Source organism: Lactuca serriola, chromosome 2 (assembly GCF_051521515.1).
Source record: "Lactuca serriola cultivar US96UC23 chromosome 2, Lser_US96UC23_V15, whole genome shotgun sequence".
Taxonomy (NCBI): domain Eukaryota; kingdom Viridiplantae; phylum Streptophyta; class Magnoliopsida; order Asterales; family Asteraceae; genus Lactuca; species Lactuca serriola.
In genome coordinates, this window is record NC_136409.1 from 93,345,922 (window position 1) to 93,364,048 (window position 18,127).

The 18,127-nt window shown below is 33.7% G+C and overlaps 1 protein-coding gene across 5 annotated transcripts; it reads right to left on the bottom strand.

The window, feature by feature from the left end:
- Positions 1 to 1,851: 1,851 nt before the first annotated feature.
- Positions 1,852 to 9,460, bottom strand: LOC145086505 (GPI-anchored protein). Of its 5 annotated transcripts, XM_079024280.1 has the most exons (9): positions 9,117 to 9,460; positions 8,749 to 8,962; positions 6,000 to 6,082; positions 4,722 to 5,531; positions 3,750 to 3,995; positions 3,621 to 3,638; positions 2,512 to 2,655; positions 2,242 to 2,286; positions 1,852 to 2,067 (listed from the first exon to the last, which is right to left on the bottom strand). In XM_079024280.1, exons 3-9 carry the CDS (start codon positions 6,031 to 6,033, stop codon positions 1,997 to 1,999), a joined length of 1,368 nt encoding a protein of 455 aa, XP_078880406.1. In that variant the 5' UTR covers positions 6,034 to 6,082; positions 8,749 to 8,962; positions 9,117 to 9,460; the 3' UTR covers positions 1,852 to 1,996. The 5 variants fall into 5 exon arrangements, with proteins under 5 accessions (XP_078880406.1, XP_078880410.1, XP_078880409.1 ...); XM_079024284.1 differs by lacking the exon at positions 8,749 to 8,962 and having other exon boundaries at positions 2,512 to 2,652; positions 3,621 to 3,635; XM_079024283.1 differs by lacking the exon at positions 8,749 to 8,962 and having other exon boundaries at positions 2,512 to 2,652.
- Between the last annotated feature and the right edge of the window lie 8,667 nt (positions 9,461 to 18,127).

The window sequence follows — 18,127 nt, forward strand, 5'->3', positions numbered from 1 at the left end:
GGAGTTGAAATAGTTAACGGTGAAGAACTGTTATACCCTTCCGCAGATTGATAACCTATTTGATCGGTTACAGGGTGCATCTTGGTTCTCCAAGATCGATCTAATGTATGGGTATCATCAGGTGGGAGTGAGAGAGGAAGATATGGAGAAGACTGCATTCCGGACTCGTTATAGGCATTACGAGTTCGTGGTAATGCCATACGGGCTCACCAGTTGTGGTGTGAGAAATCCGATTTGTGTTAGTTTGATTTTGGAACGGTCCAAACACGCATTAGAAAGCTAGACAAAATATTAAGGGTATAGTGTTGGATATTGGATGGTTTTGTTCATTAGTTGTAACATGCCTTAGGGCTACAAATCCCCTAATGAAGGTTCTTCTGTTGGTCGATTCATATTCTAAACCGGAAATGGGTTTCATTACAGTAAATGCAAAGAAATAAATTAAAGCAAACTTTAAAGATGTTCAAGCAAGGTATTTGAATATTTACATTTGTTTGTTTATATTTTAAGGTATTAATTTAAAACCATATTCTCATATTTCTTGTTTGTATATATTTTTAAGTACAAACCGATTCATGAGATCATTGATGAAAGATGTTGCAATCAACTAAATAGGGCACTCAACATGGCAGATTATTATTTGAATCCAGTGATGCAATATAATCCTAATTTTTAAAATACATATTGGGTTAAAGGTGGATTATATATATGCCTACAAAGAATGTGTGGTAACTTACAAATATCAACATTATTGTTTTATTATATTGTTTATCTTAATTTCAGTTATTTAATTATTTTATTGTTTAAGAACATTCAAAAAGAAGAAATCGACATCATCAATAAAAGATGAATGATCTTGTGCATGTGATATACAACTTGAAGTTAAATGGAAAAAAAAAGGAAAAGAACATGATGTAACGGAACCTAACACGTTGAACCTTGATGATGTTAGTTTCGAGGATGAGTTGATGAGTGAAAGAGTGAATTATTAAAGAGGAGTCTTCTAATGATCATGTAAATGGAGAGCGGATTAAACATTTTGATGGTTCAGGTTCAAGTCGTTACAAGCCTTTGATGATGGTGGAGATGATGTATTTCTTTCATCAATTGTGTTGGTTATTCATTTATTCAACGATTTTAAAATTGACAACGATACCTTTTAGTTCTATAAGTAGTGATTTCCGTTCAATGCATGTGCGGTTGGTGAAAGAGATTTAGGAAAAGATGATGTTTTTGATTTAGAAGCTAACAATGATATGGATGCATGCTTTGTTATGCTAGATTAGATTGGATAGTATATTTTTGTTATAACTAACGTTTTAAACATTTTATAACTTTTTAAGGATAAATCGATTGATGGAGATGCACTTTTTATGGTTTTAACTTATAATTGTATCAATTTTAGTAAGATCTTACTATCCAGATCTCGATCTTACAATCCCAATCTTGAAATAACAATATTAATCCTACTTGTGATCCCGATCTTAACAACATTGCATTCACCATAAGCACTCCCTTAAACATTAATGCACATTATTAAGAAGGGGTCTTGATCATGATTATAAGTAAAAATCACATACACCATGTTTTCTACATACCAAATCAATTTAATTTTGGGTAACAAGTAAAAACTTACTGGACGAGAATCACAACCCTCTTGATCGCTCAAACCCTTGATTAAACAACTTAACATAATGATGAGGATGAGGAAATGTATGTCTTTTGAACAAACAATAGGTCAAAAACGAGTCTATGTTCCATCCTTTATAGGTTGTATATCAGACTACAATGCATGTCAAACAAAGTATAAGAGGAGCTGGATCATGAGATGAACATTTTTTGCCACCAGACTCAAAAAGATGATCTATATATACCAACCACATATAACATTCACTAGAACCAAACCAATAATAAATGAACACACTATACATTGAAAATCATTCTCAAAATATACATCTACTTTGCCACCAGTCAAACTCTCTCACCTCACCTACATCTAATCGTTCAAAGGAACTATAAAAAGCACAAACATGAATATGAGCACATCCAAAAGAAACCCATTGCAGCCTGCACATTGAAATTAGTAGTATAATTTTAGAATTAAAGTAAGCTAGTTATAGGCAGCAGTTTGGTACACAAGGATGTGGTGCTTCAGACATTTAAATTGAGTAATAGTAGAACACATTTATTATATGTTATATTGTTATGTATGAGTATGACTGGAGTGCGTATGGTACTCACCAGGATATTCCGTCTGTGATGTTGGTAGTGCAGGCAATGACATCTCTGCCAAAGATTAGATATTATGTATCATTTCACATGTTGCATAATTAATTTGAGATGTAAAAATCCAGTAGGTGTGGTGTGGGTGTGGGACCCACAAATACACAAGGAGTCCAATCGACATTGGTATTGAAACTCCCACAGTACACTGCTACTACTGGATCTTTCTTTATTTTTTCTCATTGGCTTTGGCAGTGTATTTAGTGGATTGATGATTACTTTACTTACCAGGAGCACAAAGAGAGAAGGAGGCCATAGATGATGAAGAAGGCCATGGAGCAGCAATATTGTCGCTCAAGTCACATGTAAAGCTGAACCCGCTTGAGTTGTCATACACCACGTCTGCAGGCATGCTTCTAAGTAGACACCCTGCTGCATTCGTATTTATATTTATATCATCCATCTTCCACATAAACTAAACCCTGCCTAAATTAATTGATTACTCCTGCCTAAGGTTTAAGCTAATCACTTGGGTTTAGGGTTTAACCAAACCTGTTTGGCTGTCAATGTTTAATTAAACATTTAGCCCCACCTGTTGAGTTCTGTTCTGTTCTGTTCTGTTAGATAAACAGGTTGACCCACTTTTTTTTTCCAACCCAATATTTTTATAAACTGTAAAAGCACCCAAAAAACCACTGATACACAGATTCAACTTAAAACATACACTAAACAGAAAAAGTTTGGCTTTAACCCCAAAAAATAGTTTAGTCTTTTTTTTTGGTGGTGGTGTCAGCTTTTCAATGTTTTTTGTTATTCGATACTCAGGTTGTATACAGCAACAAAGATATCTATTAAATACAGACTTTTTGAGTCATAATCCATGAAAGCATGAAGAAGATATTTGTTGCGTTTCATAACATATAATAACAAGAAGCATTTTAGAAGTATGTATTTAATAACATAGCTACTTGGAGTGGAATGGAAACTAGAAAGAGTATAAAACATCAATCAAGGTTTATTTTCTTTTTTAAAACAAAAAACCAAACCACCCCCACTATTTCATTTTAGTTTTTGGGCTAATTGCTAGAAACAGCAACATACTTTTCATTTATTTGTTTATTGTAGCATCCTAATGTCATTTCTCTATGGTACTTTCAATTTATTTCTTATAGCCAAATTATCTCATTATAATTTCAAGTTTTTTTCTTATTAGTATGCTTTAAAAAATCTATCTCATTATAATCTATCTGCTATTTCTTGCATTTAACCCTTTAAAAACCAAACAACAAAACTTGCAGCTATTTAAAAAGGCTTTGTTTTCCATTTCAGAAAATAGATATGCTAGTACAAAAAATAAAAAGAAGAGTAAGGATAGGGGTAGGGTTTAAGGTGGTCACCTTCTTCTCCATAAGCTGCTTCCTCACCAAAAGTCAAAGTTGCATACAGAAAAGCAGAAGATGAGACACAGAAAAAATAAGTAGGAAGTAGGCTTCTGCTTGCTTATTATATAAGTAAGAATTATTTACCTTGTAGACTAAAATCCTTCAAGTCAACATCACAAAGCTCATAAACATCAGTAAGTACTCCACCTTTGCGTAGCATTGATCCAAAAACGGATGCACAGATTATTGCTTGTTGGTTTGTAATTAACATTTGCCTTTGTACTCCCGCAATGTAAGAATTTAATGAACTACAGCACAACGGACTGGGGGCACCCAAATTTCGACAAGCTTTTATCACCTCAACTGGCTGCTTGAATTCCAAAGGGCAAACTGCATTTCCAATTATTTATTATGAAATAGCATCTAACTTACATTTCTTTCTGTTATAACATTCTTTTGAAAATCTAACCACTTATAACATTTGTACTTTCTTTTTCACTTTAGGACATAACAAAGACATGACTTAATCAGGCAAAGCAATATGTGAGTCGGACTTAACGTAGAGAGAATGGCTTGACAAAGAAAGTCAAGAAAAAGAGGCACTCCTCATCAAGTCCTAAGTCCTAAGTCCTAACCTTTTACAAACTTCCCCTCATTTACTATTCCTCCCATTTCACAAAATAATGCTTTAAACATCATTTATCCAGACAAACAATTTATCCAGCTGTCAATGAAGCATTAAGGCCTGAAGGCAAACAGTTTGAGATCAATATGTAAGGTGTTGCATCTTTTTTACTTGACATGAGATGATTAATATATATATATATATATATATATATATATATATATATATATATATATATATATATATATATCGACTTGATGCAGAACGAATGACTTAATAGAGAAAGTCAAGGAAATAAGGATGTTTTCCTCATTAAGTCCTAACCTTTCACAATTTTTCATTAATTTATTTATTTCCTTTGTATATATAATTATATGTATATGTATATACACATGTCATTTATCGACAACATTACATGGCAAGTAGGTGAGAATACATAACCTTCCTTGGTGTGAGTAGATTGTTAAAAAGAATAAGAAAAGGAAAGATACCTTTGTTAACTTTACACGCAGCCAATAACCGGAAAGCAGAATCCGCAGCCTCGGATGGAAGTTTCCTTGAAAGCCATGAATAGACAACTCCTTTGCAGTCATTTAATACATGAGTATTATCGGAATTGGATGCCAATGAAGATATCTGAAATGCAGCCTCCGCAATTGCGGGTTGACATACCGATCTGCAACACTCCTTAAGATGATCAATCACACTACAAGCACTCAATAATTTGCTCGTGTTTACTGTCCTCTCAAACGTATTTACATCCTTCACAGGACACGAACCACCCGTTAGATTTGATGATTGGAAAGAACAAACAGAGCTGTTTGCACCTCTGCTACCCAAAACTTCCACAATATCCGAGAAACAGTCATCAGCGGTGCTATTTTCTAGGACTAAAACATCCGAACTTTTAGTGAAATGGCCTTGAAATATGTGGAGTGAGCTACCAAATTGTGGGCAACATATCACGTTTGCTACCAGTGGTGCTAAAAGTTGAGAGCAATCGGATGCTGTTTTCTCTATGATATTTGAAATGGAAGAGAAATTAAAGGGGCATTTGCCCGTTAACACAGGTTTGTATGTCTTTGGGAAGGCAGGGTACATGGGTGGCAAAGTTTTCCCCAGAAAGGGGTAATGTGGTAAAACTGAAGGTGATATTTCTATAGGCTCAAAGATTCCAGAGCTAGGAAGGCTAACTAGTTGAGACGTAGACGTGGGACTGGGAGGTAGCTTCTCCTCTGATATTACATATAACAAATTGGATGAACAGATAGTCAAGAGAAACAGGTGAAACCACAAAGATCCTGCATGCAAATAGTTGCCAAATTTCGTTAGATAGCAACTTACTCTAATTTGTTTTTGCATTTCTTTCTATTACAACATTGTACTTGTGCGACTTTTTATTGTTAACATTGTTGTTTGAAGAATTTATCCAACTATAGCATTGTACTTTGATACTTTCAACTTTTTTTCTTACTTGGACACTATACATTGAAACATCAACCCAATTAACTTAAAGTGGCTTTGTATTCAAAGACATTGCTATAACTGGGTAGTATTCTTCAGAATATAATGCTGTAATAGGAAGAAGTGGAAGTATGATGCTATAATAAAATTTAAAAATAAATAAATAAATAAATAAATCAATGAAAGCAGACTGCTACTTCTCACATTTAACCCTACTCCAGTCTAAAGCTTATATAAATGTTGCCCATGATAGAATTAGGCAGAATGACGTCATTAATAATAAATTTCATTATTAAAAAACGAACCCTTCAGAAGAGTGGCAGCCTTGATGCAATCCATAGCTTAACTACCCCTCCGGCAACATGAATACTGCAAAAACGTTCTCGATCTGTAAAAAGAAATTTCATCGACAGCTCAGAGACAATAAAATATGTGTAAGAAGCTCTATATATATATAGGGCTAGGTTAAAGTGTTTTTTACATTTATTGTGTGCTAGAATGCACCAATAGGAATTTAGTAAAACTATATTATTATTTAATTAAATAATGATAGATATTAAATGGTTTCCATAATTGTATGTATATTAAATGATATCCATAATTATAATTTTCTCTTTATGGAAATTAATTAAATTCGTCATTAATGTTAGCAATAACATTCTTTCATAATGAATTCATATCTAGGTTTTTATGTCAGCAATAACATTATTTCAGGACTCACTCACTTAAAATACAATAAAGTTGCATGAAATATGAAGAATAAGGGTGTATTCTAGTAGAATATACTCTCGTTCTCCTAGAATACACTCTTATTATTTTATATATGAATTCATTTTGAAAGAATATTATTATTGACATTAATGACGAATTAAATTAGTTTCCATAAAAATGAATTATAAATATGGATATAATTTAATATACATTTAATGTTTACTCAATTCTTATTGGTGCATTCTAGCACACAATAGATGTGAGAAACATTTGAACCTACCTCTCTCTCTCTCTCTCTCTCTCTCTCTATATATATATATATATATATATATATATATATATATATATAATTCTGGACCAATCATTTTAGTTATTTTAAAAAAGTAATTAATGCATATTACATGTTGAAGATATAATGGATATTAATTACATCTTCAGCATTTAATATGTATTAATTACTTTCTTAAAATAACTAAAATGATTGGTCCAGAATTAATCATACATGCACACAATAGATAGTGAAAACATTTGAACCTAACTATATATATATATATATATATATATATATATATATATATATATATATATATATATATATGTATGTATGTATATATATATATATATATATATATATGAGTGTGTGTGTGTGTATGCACATCTTTCCATCAAGAAAATGATTTTCGATTCTGATATATAGTGACTTGCGGTGAGCTATATAAAAATAAAAAATAAAAAAATAAGCCATTTCTTATGTCTATGCAAAAAATATCATTTATCTTGGGATGGAGAGAGAATAGTAAGAAACAAATAACAATATTGCCATATCTTGTCCATCTAGGTATTAAAAACAAAGCTCTCTAGATTAGAATTTGATTATAGCAATTCCCTAGTTAGGAAGTAGGTGATGAGATCCCTTCATAAAGTAAGCAAAACAATATACTAATACTGCATTGTACCATGTGATGTCGGGATAAATGATGTTTAACAAATATTTGAGAAACTAAAAACACCAACCTTGGGGAAATAAGTGAGAGGAGGAAATAAATGTGGGCAAATTGGTAAAAAGTTCAGACTTAATGGGAAAGTCTTGACTTTCTCTATTAAGTCATTCTTTCTACATTAGGTAAAAAAAACACCCACGTCATATTCTCATTAAGTCCATTAAGGGGGTGTTTGGCTTAGCTTTTAAAAGCCCAAAAGTCCTTTTTGGAAAAGTTATAAAAAGTTAGGATTTCCTAACTTTTCCAAAAAGTTCATTTTTCATGTATAAAAACTCCAAAAGTAACTTTTAAAACCAACTTTGTCAAACATCTTTTGCTTTTTATTCTTTTTCGAAAAGGACTTTTGGACTTGAAAAGCTAAGCCAAACATCCACTAAGTCAAAAAGAAACAACATCAACATCGACACCAAGCAACCAAGCCTTATATATATAAATATGGATAATCTTGCAGCAGAAACAGCAAAACTCTCTTGTATCTCTTGTGCTTAATCAAGAAAGTAGAGAATAACCAGACCAGTAGATGGAACATTAAGGTGTTAGTTTTGGTGGTACACAAAAACTAATTATGTAAATTAGTTTAGATACAGGAATTAAAATTTTAATATCATTTGTACTTTGATAATCAAATTAATAGAAGTTTACAACGGTTGATGCATCATCGTCCGATTTTTCTGCAAAAGGGTTATTCTTCAACCCGATCCAAGAGCATCATATGAGATGTAAATCTTGGGGTGGGGGTTGGAAGAATAGTAAACTAGTAGCACTTTCAAAACTTATCCCTGTCTTTTTTGTTAAGTGCCTAACCAAACTTGAAACTAGAACATCTCATAAATAATTAGAAAAGGCATTTTCACCATGAAGAATAAGAACTTCTCAGAATACTTGGTAAATCTATTAGGCTTTAAATCATATCATATTTTCTAAAAAGTGGTTCAGACTTTAAATCTATTAGGTTTGGTTTTAAAAAAAAATGTTTTCTTCTAGAGTCTATAGATTACTTTATATTTGACAATTAACATGAGCTTTCTCAGAGTGCTTTTAATTGCGCATAGCACACCAGGCACACTTTTTTAAACCAAGCTTTTAGGACTTAGGCCGCGGTTGTTACATTGTACTAGACTAAACAAGCTTTATAGGGCTATTTCTGATGATGAGGGCTAGTAAATCGTCCCATCTTGTGTGTTATAGGGCTATTTCTGATGATGAGGGCTAGTAAATCGTCCCATCTTGTGTGTTTGTGTGCGGGTGTCTCATTATATTAAAGGGAACTTGATTTAGGAGCCTTTTTTACATAAAATTAAAATCTTATGCCAGCAACAAAAACCTCAAACCATCTACTCACCAAAAGATAAGCAAACATTAATAGCAACAAATGAGCTATCAGTCAAGTTCTTCAGATTAAACAGCTTTTCAACATCTCTAAACGTCAACTGTGTCCTTTAAACAGAAAGGTTAGCAACTTCTCGACCCATCACATGTTTCCAGCTAAACTACAATACTTTTTCCAGTGTTGAGCTACCAGTTGTTGCTATGAGTACTAAAAATGAATTCAATGTCTGTATTGAAAGCGTGAGCTACCAATTAAACAAGATATTGCCACAAACGGAAAAGGAATCCAAAAAATACTAAAAAAAAACATAGAAATAAAACAACTACAGAAGCATAAACTGAGACGATTTCCTCCAGAACCAATAACATGTAAGCACATACCTAAAGGTGTTGATTGGACCAAGTGTGATCTGAAGCGATTCGTTGCAACTTGTACAGCACAAGTGAATAATATAGCAATCCAGATCCTCCCTTGTCATTTATTTACAAACCTTTTTAGGGCGTTTGTTGGTATGATATCTAATAGTAGTAGCAGAAGAACTCAGACACCATTTTAGGGCATTTTTATCGATGTTTTTCTGATTGTTTTAGTGAAAAAGAGATCCTAAAAAAAAACCCTATGTTTGTGATTTGTGTTTTGTGTGTGACAAAAAGTGCTGAAAAGCTGAATGATGATTGGCAAGTGTGTGAGAGAGAAAGGGGTGGAGAGTAACCACCACTATGCCGGTCGGTTCTTTATTTCATGTTTAACTGCGGCTGCGGGTGCATCGGACGGGCCGACGGCCATTGTTCGACGGCCCATTTCATTTTTTAAGCCTTAGAGATCCCGTCCTTCCCTTGGCCCAAAAACATGTCAAATATAGTATTTTATAAGATTACTAGATTATAAGGGAACACATAAACAAAACATATAAATGTTTATAGGTAGTGTATAATAATTAAAAAAAATATATGATTATTGGTATTATTGAGATGTGTAGAAGATATATTGAAATCGATAAATGTCTATAATCGTTGAAGAACTTCTTTGTAGACAATGTTTTTTGTTTTATTAGTCGAACGACCTTCCGCGTCACATATGAGTACCTTCAAACTTTTTTTACTTGTGACACGGGAAACAGCTACATGCCTACATATAACTAACCATGAGTGAAAACGGGTCTACGCAAGTATAATCCAACATTTGATAATAATTGTCCTTGACTTTTGTTAATGGTCATAGCGAAACAAACAACTATGGGGAATTGCCTCCACTGAAAACGGAATGAAATTTTTTTATCATACGGGGTTAACTTAATGCGAGGTATATAAGTAGTCTCATTGAAAAATCTGTCAGATATGATTCGGGCTTCAATGACATGTCTTCCAAGCCTTACGATATGTAATCTAGTACCATTGCATAGTCCTTTGGTTTGGTCGATGTTATGAATTAACATGACCGGAACACCTTTTTTTAGTATAAGTTTATGGTTGGAAATTCCAGCAGCCTTAAAACCATTCAACACATCTGGAGAGTATACTGATTCCTCAAAAGAATCTTGTGCCTCGGTCTCACATAAAGAATCTGAACTCAGATGCATTTTCCCTTCATCTTTCATCAATTCTAAAATATAGTCATTGATAGCATCGAATTCTTCTTTTATAGAGACCAAAATAGCTTTATCTTGAAAATACGAAGGATCATCAAGATGGTTTTGAAAGGATGAATAAATGGTGGATGCATTTGAATGAATATGATCACCCGTAGAGGGAACGGTAACATCTTCTGGAAATTAAATTTCAACTTCACCATCATTAGGGCCACCAATAGTACATTCACCGATTTTAAGAATCCATTTAGCAAATGATTTTATCTCTACGAAATCATTGTTTGGACAGCCGACCTGAAGCCTCATGTTTACATTCAAACTGTAGAGTCGAAATGTCTTGTAATATGTCGAAGTTTGTGTAATTGTCTACTTCATATATTTTCTATGTATTTGCTAAGGCATATTTTAACGAAGCGTAGTGTCTAGCTTTAGTACGTTTTGTACTTTCAGCCTCCTATAAATAGGAGTTGAACATAGAGTTGATAGTAGAGTTTTTCCCTGTTTTACTATCATTTTTGTACATGTGTTCATTGGAAGTAATACAAGCTAAAACCAGATCTTATTAACTTCATGTGTTCATATTACATTGTTTTACTCTGATTTGATTCTTGTACTCGATTAAACACTTCAACAATTGGTATAAGAGCAGGAATCAATACTGTGAAGATCTAATTTTCAATTGAATCTCTAGTTTTTGAGTCGTGAGTTTGTCTCAAAAGTTTCTGCACTGTTAGATTCTGAAAATCATCTCCGATCTACAGTTTTGATTTGATTATGTGTTTGAATTGTGTAATTGAGTAATCAATTTTGAGTTTTTGATCAAATAATACATCCAATTTCAAATTTCTTCAAGTTTTTCTGAAAAATCTCATCCGTACGTTAATGGCGAATTTCAAAATAACACGATGACTTCATTTTCTCATCTGTTAGGATCTTCTACGAAGATTCCTATGTTGATTCCAGAGTACTATGATTAGTAGGCTGATTGAATGGAGGATTACTTAAACAGATTCGACGAAGAACTATGGAGCTACATTACAGGAATCGTTCAACCTCCACCAAATGTTCAAAATATTGGGACATCTGGATCAACAGCTGCAGTTACTGAACAATCCACCAAGCTGAAGAACCATGAAAAGCGTTGTTTGAGAGAATTGTGAGGTGCCTTGCCACATGTTGTTTACAATTACATCCATGGTTGTAAAACTGCAAAGGAAGTTTGGAATACTCTTAAGGAAAAGTATCAGGGAAGCGAGCAAACGAAGATAAATTATGTTAAGTAGTGTCTTGTGGAACTGAAAGAGTTCAGACAAAAAGAGAACGAAACAATTGAAGTTTACTACGATCGTTTTAATGAACTGATCTATAGATGCAATCGTTATGGAATCACAAGGTCATCCATGGAGTTCAATCTCACTTTTGTGATGGGACTTTGTAAGGAGTGGAGAAGTGTCAGCATGATGGTGAAGAATCAACAAAGCTTCGATACTTCATCTCTGAATGATTTGTATAATCAGTTGAAAACTCACGAAAGTGAAGTGAATGAGATGGCTGAAGAGTCGAAACTTAGCTTGGGAGGTCCTTTAGCTCTTGTTTCGAAAGTATATGAGAAAGAAGCATATGAGAAAGTTGATTCTGATGAAAAAGACTTTCTAATGAATTATGATGATGAAGTGATAGCATTTACTCGAACAACCGAGTTAAAAAGTTTTTCAAGAAACCTTTCAATCTTAAGATGAAGCAGGGAGATGTGAAAGCAAGTTTCGTGAATAAGTCTGTGGGCGAGGAGAAGAAGAAATTTGAGAAGAATGATGTGAAGGCAACTGAAGCCAAAAGCGAGAAGAAACTCAAGGGAGATTCGGGCATTGACTGTCATTATTGCAACAAAGCAAATCATTTCAATAATGATTGCATGCTTCATAACAAGGAAGAAAAAAAATAAGGTCAAAGATGAAGCATACTATGTAGAGAAACTGGAAAAGGTACGTACAAAAGCGAAAGGGATATCATTGGTTGCAAGAGGAGAAGGTGAGGAAGATGGCACATATCAGATCTGGTCTTCAGGATCTGATGACGAAGAGATGCGTAATCCGACGCATGGTGTTATGTTCGCACAATTTGAAGAGGATGAGGACGAAGTGGTGACTGGTCGCTGTTTCATGACCAAATCTGGAGATAAATCACCTATACTTCAATCTTTTAATATTCCTTTACAAGCTTGTGATTCTAAAATAATTGTTTTCGATGATATTGTTGCTTACTTTGATACAATTGTGGTGTCTGCTAGTAATGAAGCTAAGAAACTGAACATCCAGTTGCTAGAGACTCAAAAACTGTTAGATTCGAAACGAAGCAGAGTAGAGTATCTTGAATTGCAATTGAATAATGTGAATAATGATAGGGAATGTCTAGATAAGGATGTTCGAATGCTACTTGCTCAAAGAAACATTTATTGTAATTCAGCAAAAAGATTGTATACTAAATTGACTTCGTTGCATCATTCATCTGAAATAAGCAAAGAACAACATAAGAAGTTATTGCCTTTTCTTGTTTATGAATGAGAGAAAGTTAATAGTTTGTCTTATTATTATGAGAAAACCATAGCAGAATTCGATAAAGTACCTGATAATCGATTTGCTTATGGTATTGTTAAAATAGAAGAATATTTAAATCTGATGAACTTGTTGAAATAGTGAATGAAACTTTGACCAAAAGTGAACAAATCAAAATTTTGAAAAGAACTGCGAATTCGAAACTTGACTCTCAATCTAACTTTGCTGATATCGATGATAATTCTGATAGTATTAGCGAAATCAGTGAAATTGAGGAGCAGGAAAGTATCGATTGTTCTCAGTTATCAGTCATTAATGTCACATCTAAGTCAAAAGGAAAAGAAATATGTGATGATTCGATGGTTGAGGATAACACTGATAGACCCTCTACTTCAAATGTTTGTGACCTTGATCATGTGAATGTAAAAGACAGGCAAACGAATAGTAGTGATGATGAGAATGAAGAAGAAGTTTCGAACAATTCTGAGTTAGAAAAGAATCTTTCGAATGAAACATCCATTCCACGAGTTGTTGTTGATCAAGTGTTCGGAGACACTGAAAATTTCGACAAAGTCTTACCTGAAAAAGGTGCTCATTATTTGGAAACAAATATTGTTGTGTATCCAAATTTTAAGTGTTCAGATGATATTGTATTTCCGAATCACGTGTTTGTCACTACTGGAAATGTTGAAAACATTAAACCAGAATTCAACAAAATAGTTGAAGAAGATAACAAGAAACCATTAGACGACTGATTCTTTTCAAACCAAAGCACTATCGAAAATAATCTAACAAAGAATTCTGGTGTTTTTCAAAGACAAAAACCACAACGAAAATGGGATGAAAAACAAGAAAATACAAAAGAGATTTTGAAACAAGAATCTAATGAAACAAATGAGAATGTGAAACTTAATTCTCAAGAATTTAAGGAACTTGTTGAAATTTTTTCAAATGAAAAAGCAATTTCAAAAAGACAGGCTCGAAAGAAATTTTTTGGCAAGTTGTGTCAAATGAAAAGCAATCAAAAATACTAATCAAGAAAATGTCCGAAAACAAGTTGTCTAAATCTGCACAAACAAAGTTTTCAACTTGTTTGGATAAAAAGAAAAATCATGCTCAATCAATTTCGTCTAATTCTCAAAGTAAATCAATGAAGTTTTCAAAATCATCATATTCTGAGACTTTTCAACCAAATAATCAACAAAAGAATTTTCATTCAAAAAGCCAACAAAAGTTTTCAACTTCAAATTCATTTTTTCAAACACCAACAAACGAACACAACAATTTTTCTTCAAATAGAACAAATCGACGTTTTGAGAATGTTCGAAAATTTGAAAATGTTCGTCAATTTGAGAATGTTCAAAAATTTGGTAATGTTCGAAAATTTGACAATGTTCGAAAATTTGAGAATGTTCGAAATTTGCCAATGTTCGAAAATTTGAAAATGATCGAAAATTTGACAATGTTCGAAAATTTGCAGACAAACGAACATTTGCGAATGATAAAGTTTACTCCACAAAAACCAGATTTTCCAAATCCATCAGCACACAAAGCCACTAAAGTTTCGTACATAAAAGGTTCATCTGGGGTAGAAAACATCAATCATTGGCTTGAGGAAAAAGGGAAAATGTATCAATCAGGAAAGTTTTCTCAACATCAAATCAAGAAGGCCTATGAACAGTACTTGAATGATACTTCATCTGTAAGTTCATCTTCGAAAGAATCAGATACTCTAGTTCAAAAATGGCAACCAGTCTCAAAGGACAGGCAGACTGAGAAACATACGAAGAAAGTCAGTGAAAGTCCAAAACTATCGAAAAATTATGTTTCGATATCTTTAACTGATGATGTTACCAAAGTTCGAAATTGGGCTTTATGTTCTAAATTTCATTCACTTTTTCAAACTAATAACCAAGGACCCAAACAGGCTTGGGTACCTAAATTATTTTGATGATTGCAGGTACTGTGTGATGAGCAATATGATGAGAAATGGTACATTGATAGTGGTTGCTCATGTCACATGACTGGAAGAAAGGAGAATTTGAGAGATTTTCGAAGTTTGGAAAATACAGGTGTTGTGAAGTTCGGGAACAACCATAAATGTCAAGTAAAAGGATATGGGAAAGTAACGAATGGACAGTTTACTGTAAATCGTGTTGCTTATGTCGAAGGTCTTCAACATAATTTGATAAGTGTTTCATAACTTGTTGTGGGCACTGGCAATCAAGTTGTGCTTAACAAAGAAGGAAGTATCATTTCCAATGTTGATATGAATGAAGTTTTTCTGAAATAAAAAAGATATGGGGATATGTTCACTCTCGACATCAAACCAGTTGTTGGGAAACCCTCAGTTTGTTTACTTTCGAAAGCTTTGTCTAATGTTAGCTGGTTATGGAATCGACGTTTATCTCATTTAAATTTTTGAAATCTGAATAAGTTGATAGTAGATGATCTTGTTCGAGGATTACCTGTTTTAAAGTTTGACATTGATACTTTATGTGCAACTTGCGAACAAGGAAAAAAAACATCGAAAAGGGCATCCAATTGTCATAGATTCGGAAATTGTTGAACCGTTGGAACTTCTTTATAGTGACCTTTGTGGACCTTCAACTGTTGAAACTCTCAACAAGAAACGATACATTTTGGTTATTGTTGATGATTTTTCACGATTCACTTGGGTGTATTTTCTCAGGTTAAAATCTGAAGTCGCTCAAATAATGATCGAATTTATCAAGAAAATTGAGACGAGCCTAAAGAAGAAAGTTCGAAAAATCAAAAGTGATAATGGTTCCGAGTTTAAAAACAAAGTGCTTGATTTGTTCTTAACTAAGAAAGGAATTTCGCATAATTTCTCATCACCATATATACCACAACAAAATGGTGTGGTTGAAAGGAGGAATAGGTCTCTTTGCGAAGCAGCAAGAACAATGTTGACATATGCGAATCTTCCTCAATATCTATGGGCAGAAGCAGTTTTGACAGCATGTTTTACTCAGAATCGATCCTTTATTCATCGTCGTTTTAATTCCGGAGAGTTCACTTATGGTTTGAGCAACATTTGACTCATGTCCTTGAAGTTCATCAAAAAGTTGATAGAGCTTCAACTTTTTCAAGGAACCATTGCTTTGAAGACAAGATTTTACATTTCCTCATCCTTTGCCGAGACTGTTTATGAATTTGAGATTGTACTCCAAAGCAGTTCGGACAATCCCATGAGTAGACATGTTGTTCTCCACGATACGATAACGGTTGGAGGCTGTGGCCCCTGATTCACCAGGAGTGGTGGTGAAGGTGTCGAAGTTGTTGACAACCGAGGTGAGGCGCTTGTCTTTCATATTTTCCGAACCTTCAATCAGGTCCTAAAGAGTATCCCAAATTTCTTTGGCTGATTTGCATAGCTTGATGTGCTCAAAGAGTGAAGGAGGAACACCAAACACCATTTCTGAGAAAGCAACTTGATCAACATGCAGCTTCTCGATATCATCTGCAGTTAGAGGAGCTGGGCGAGTTTCATCTTCATGCATTAGCTGAGCAGCTGCATCTTCCTCAATATCTATGGGCAGAAGCAGTTTTGACAGCATGTTTTACTCTGAATCGATCCTTTATTCATCGTCGTTTTAATATAACTCTGTATGAAATCATAAATAACCGAAAACCTAATGTCAAATTCTTGCATGTTTTTGGTTGCAGGTGTTTTATCATGAATCTCAAAGATAATCTTTCGAAATTTCAAGCTAAGGCTGATGAAGGAATATTTTTGGGATATTCAAATAACTCAATTGCATACAGAGTCTTAAATAAACGAACATGAAAAGTTGAAGAGACGTTTAATCTCACTTTTAACGGTTACTACATGAAACAAGTTGAAAAACATTTCAAACAAAAACCAATTCTTAATGAATCAAATGATGAGTCTGAAAGTTATAATTCATCTAATTTTGATTATGATTTAATTTTTGGTGTTCCAGATAGGGTTGCAGATGTTGAAGTAAATGCTGCTGATAATCAAACTCCTAAATCTTCGAAACATACTGATGATTCGACAATCACATCAGATACAACTGCTAATGGCGAAAGTATGCTAGATGGTACGAGTGGAGGGGGAGCACTTGCATATTCCTTCGAATGTTGAGGGGGACCATCCTTTCGAGGGGGAGAATAGCAGAGTAAATGAAAGTTTCGAGGGGGAGCATCAGGATGACAATTATGTTGAGGGGGAGCATAATGATACTGAAACCATAAATCTTGATGAAAATGATGGATTTCATGAACTAAATGATAATAATTCTGTTGCAGGATCCGAAAATGAAGAAATATACGAAGATGCACCATTGGACTTTGATCCTGCATATCCACCATTGGAAAAGTGGACAAGAAATCATCCAAAAGAACAAGTCATTGGGAATCCACAAGATGATGTTCTGACTAGAGCTCAAATTCGTGAAAAGAATGAGGTATTGAATACTCATCAAGAATTTTGCATGTTTAATGTTTTTATTTCGAAAATAAAACCAAAGTCAGTGAAAATTGCAATGGAACACTCTGACTGGGTTGTTGCTATGCAATCTGAACTTGCTGAATTTGATCGAAACAAGGTTTGGAGACTAATCCCTAAGCCAAAAGATGTTTCGATAGTAGGATTAAAATGGATTTTCAAATATAAAACAGACAAAGATGGAAATATTGTTCGAAATAAAGCTAGGCTTGTAGTAAAAAGGTTATTCGCAACAAGAAGGAATAGACTATGAAGAAACCTTCGCCCCTGTCGCAAGACTCGAGGCAGTTCGAATATTTTTGGCCTATGCAGCTCATAAAGACTTTGATGTTTATCAAATGGATGTGAAGTGTGCTTTTCTCAATGGTGAACTAGAAGAAACAGTTTATGTTGAATAACCTCCATGTTTTATTAATGAAGAATATCCTGATCATGTTTACATTTTAGATAAAGCAGTATATGAGTTAAAACAAGCACCAAGAGCATGGTATGCAACTCTTACCAATTTCTTAAAACAATCGAAATTTAAACAAGGATCAGTTGACCCCACATTATTTCGAAAGAAAGTTGGGAATCATCTAATGCTTGTTCAAATTTATGTTGATGATATTACTTTTGGCTCTACTGATCCTGCTTTGTCTAGTGAATTTGAAAGTTTAATGAAAAGCCAATTCGAAATGAGCATGATGGGTAAAATCAATAATTTTCTTGGTTTAAACATTCATCAAAGCAGAGAAGGAATTTTCATCAATCAAG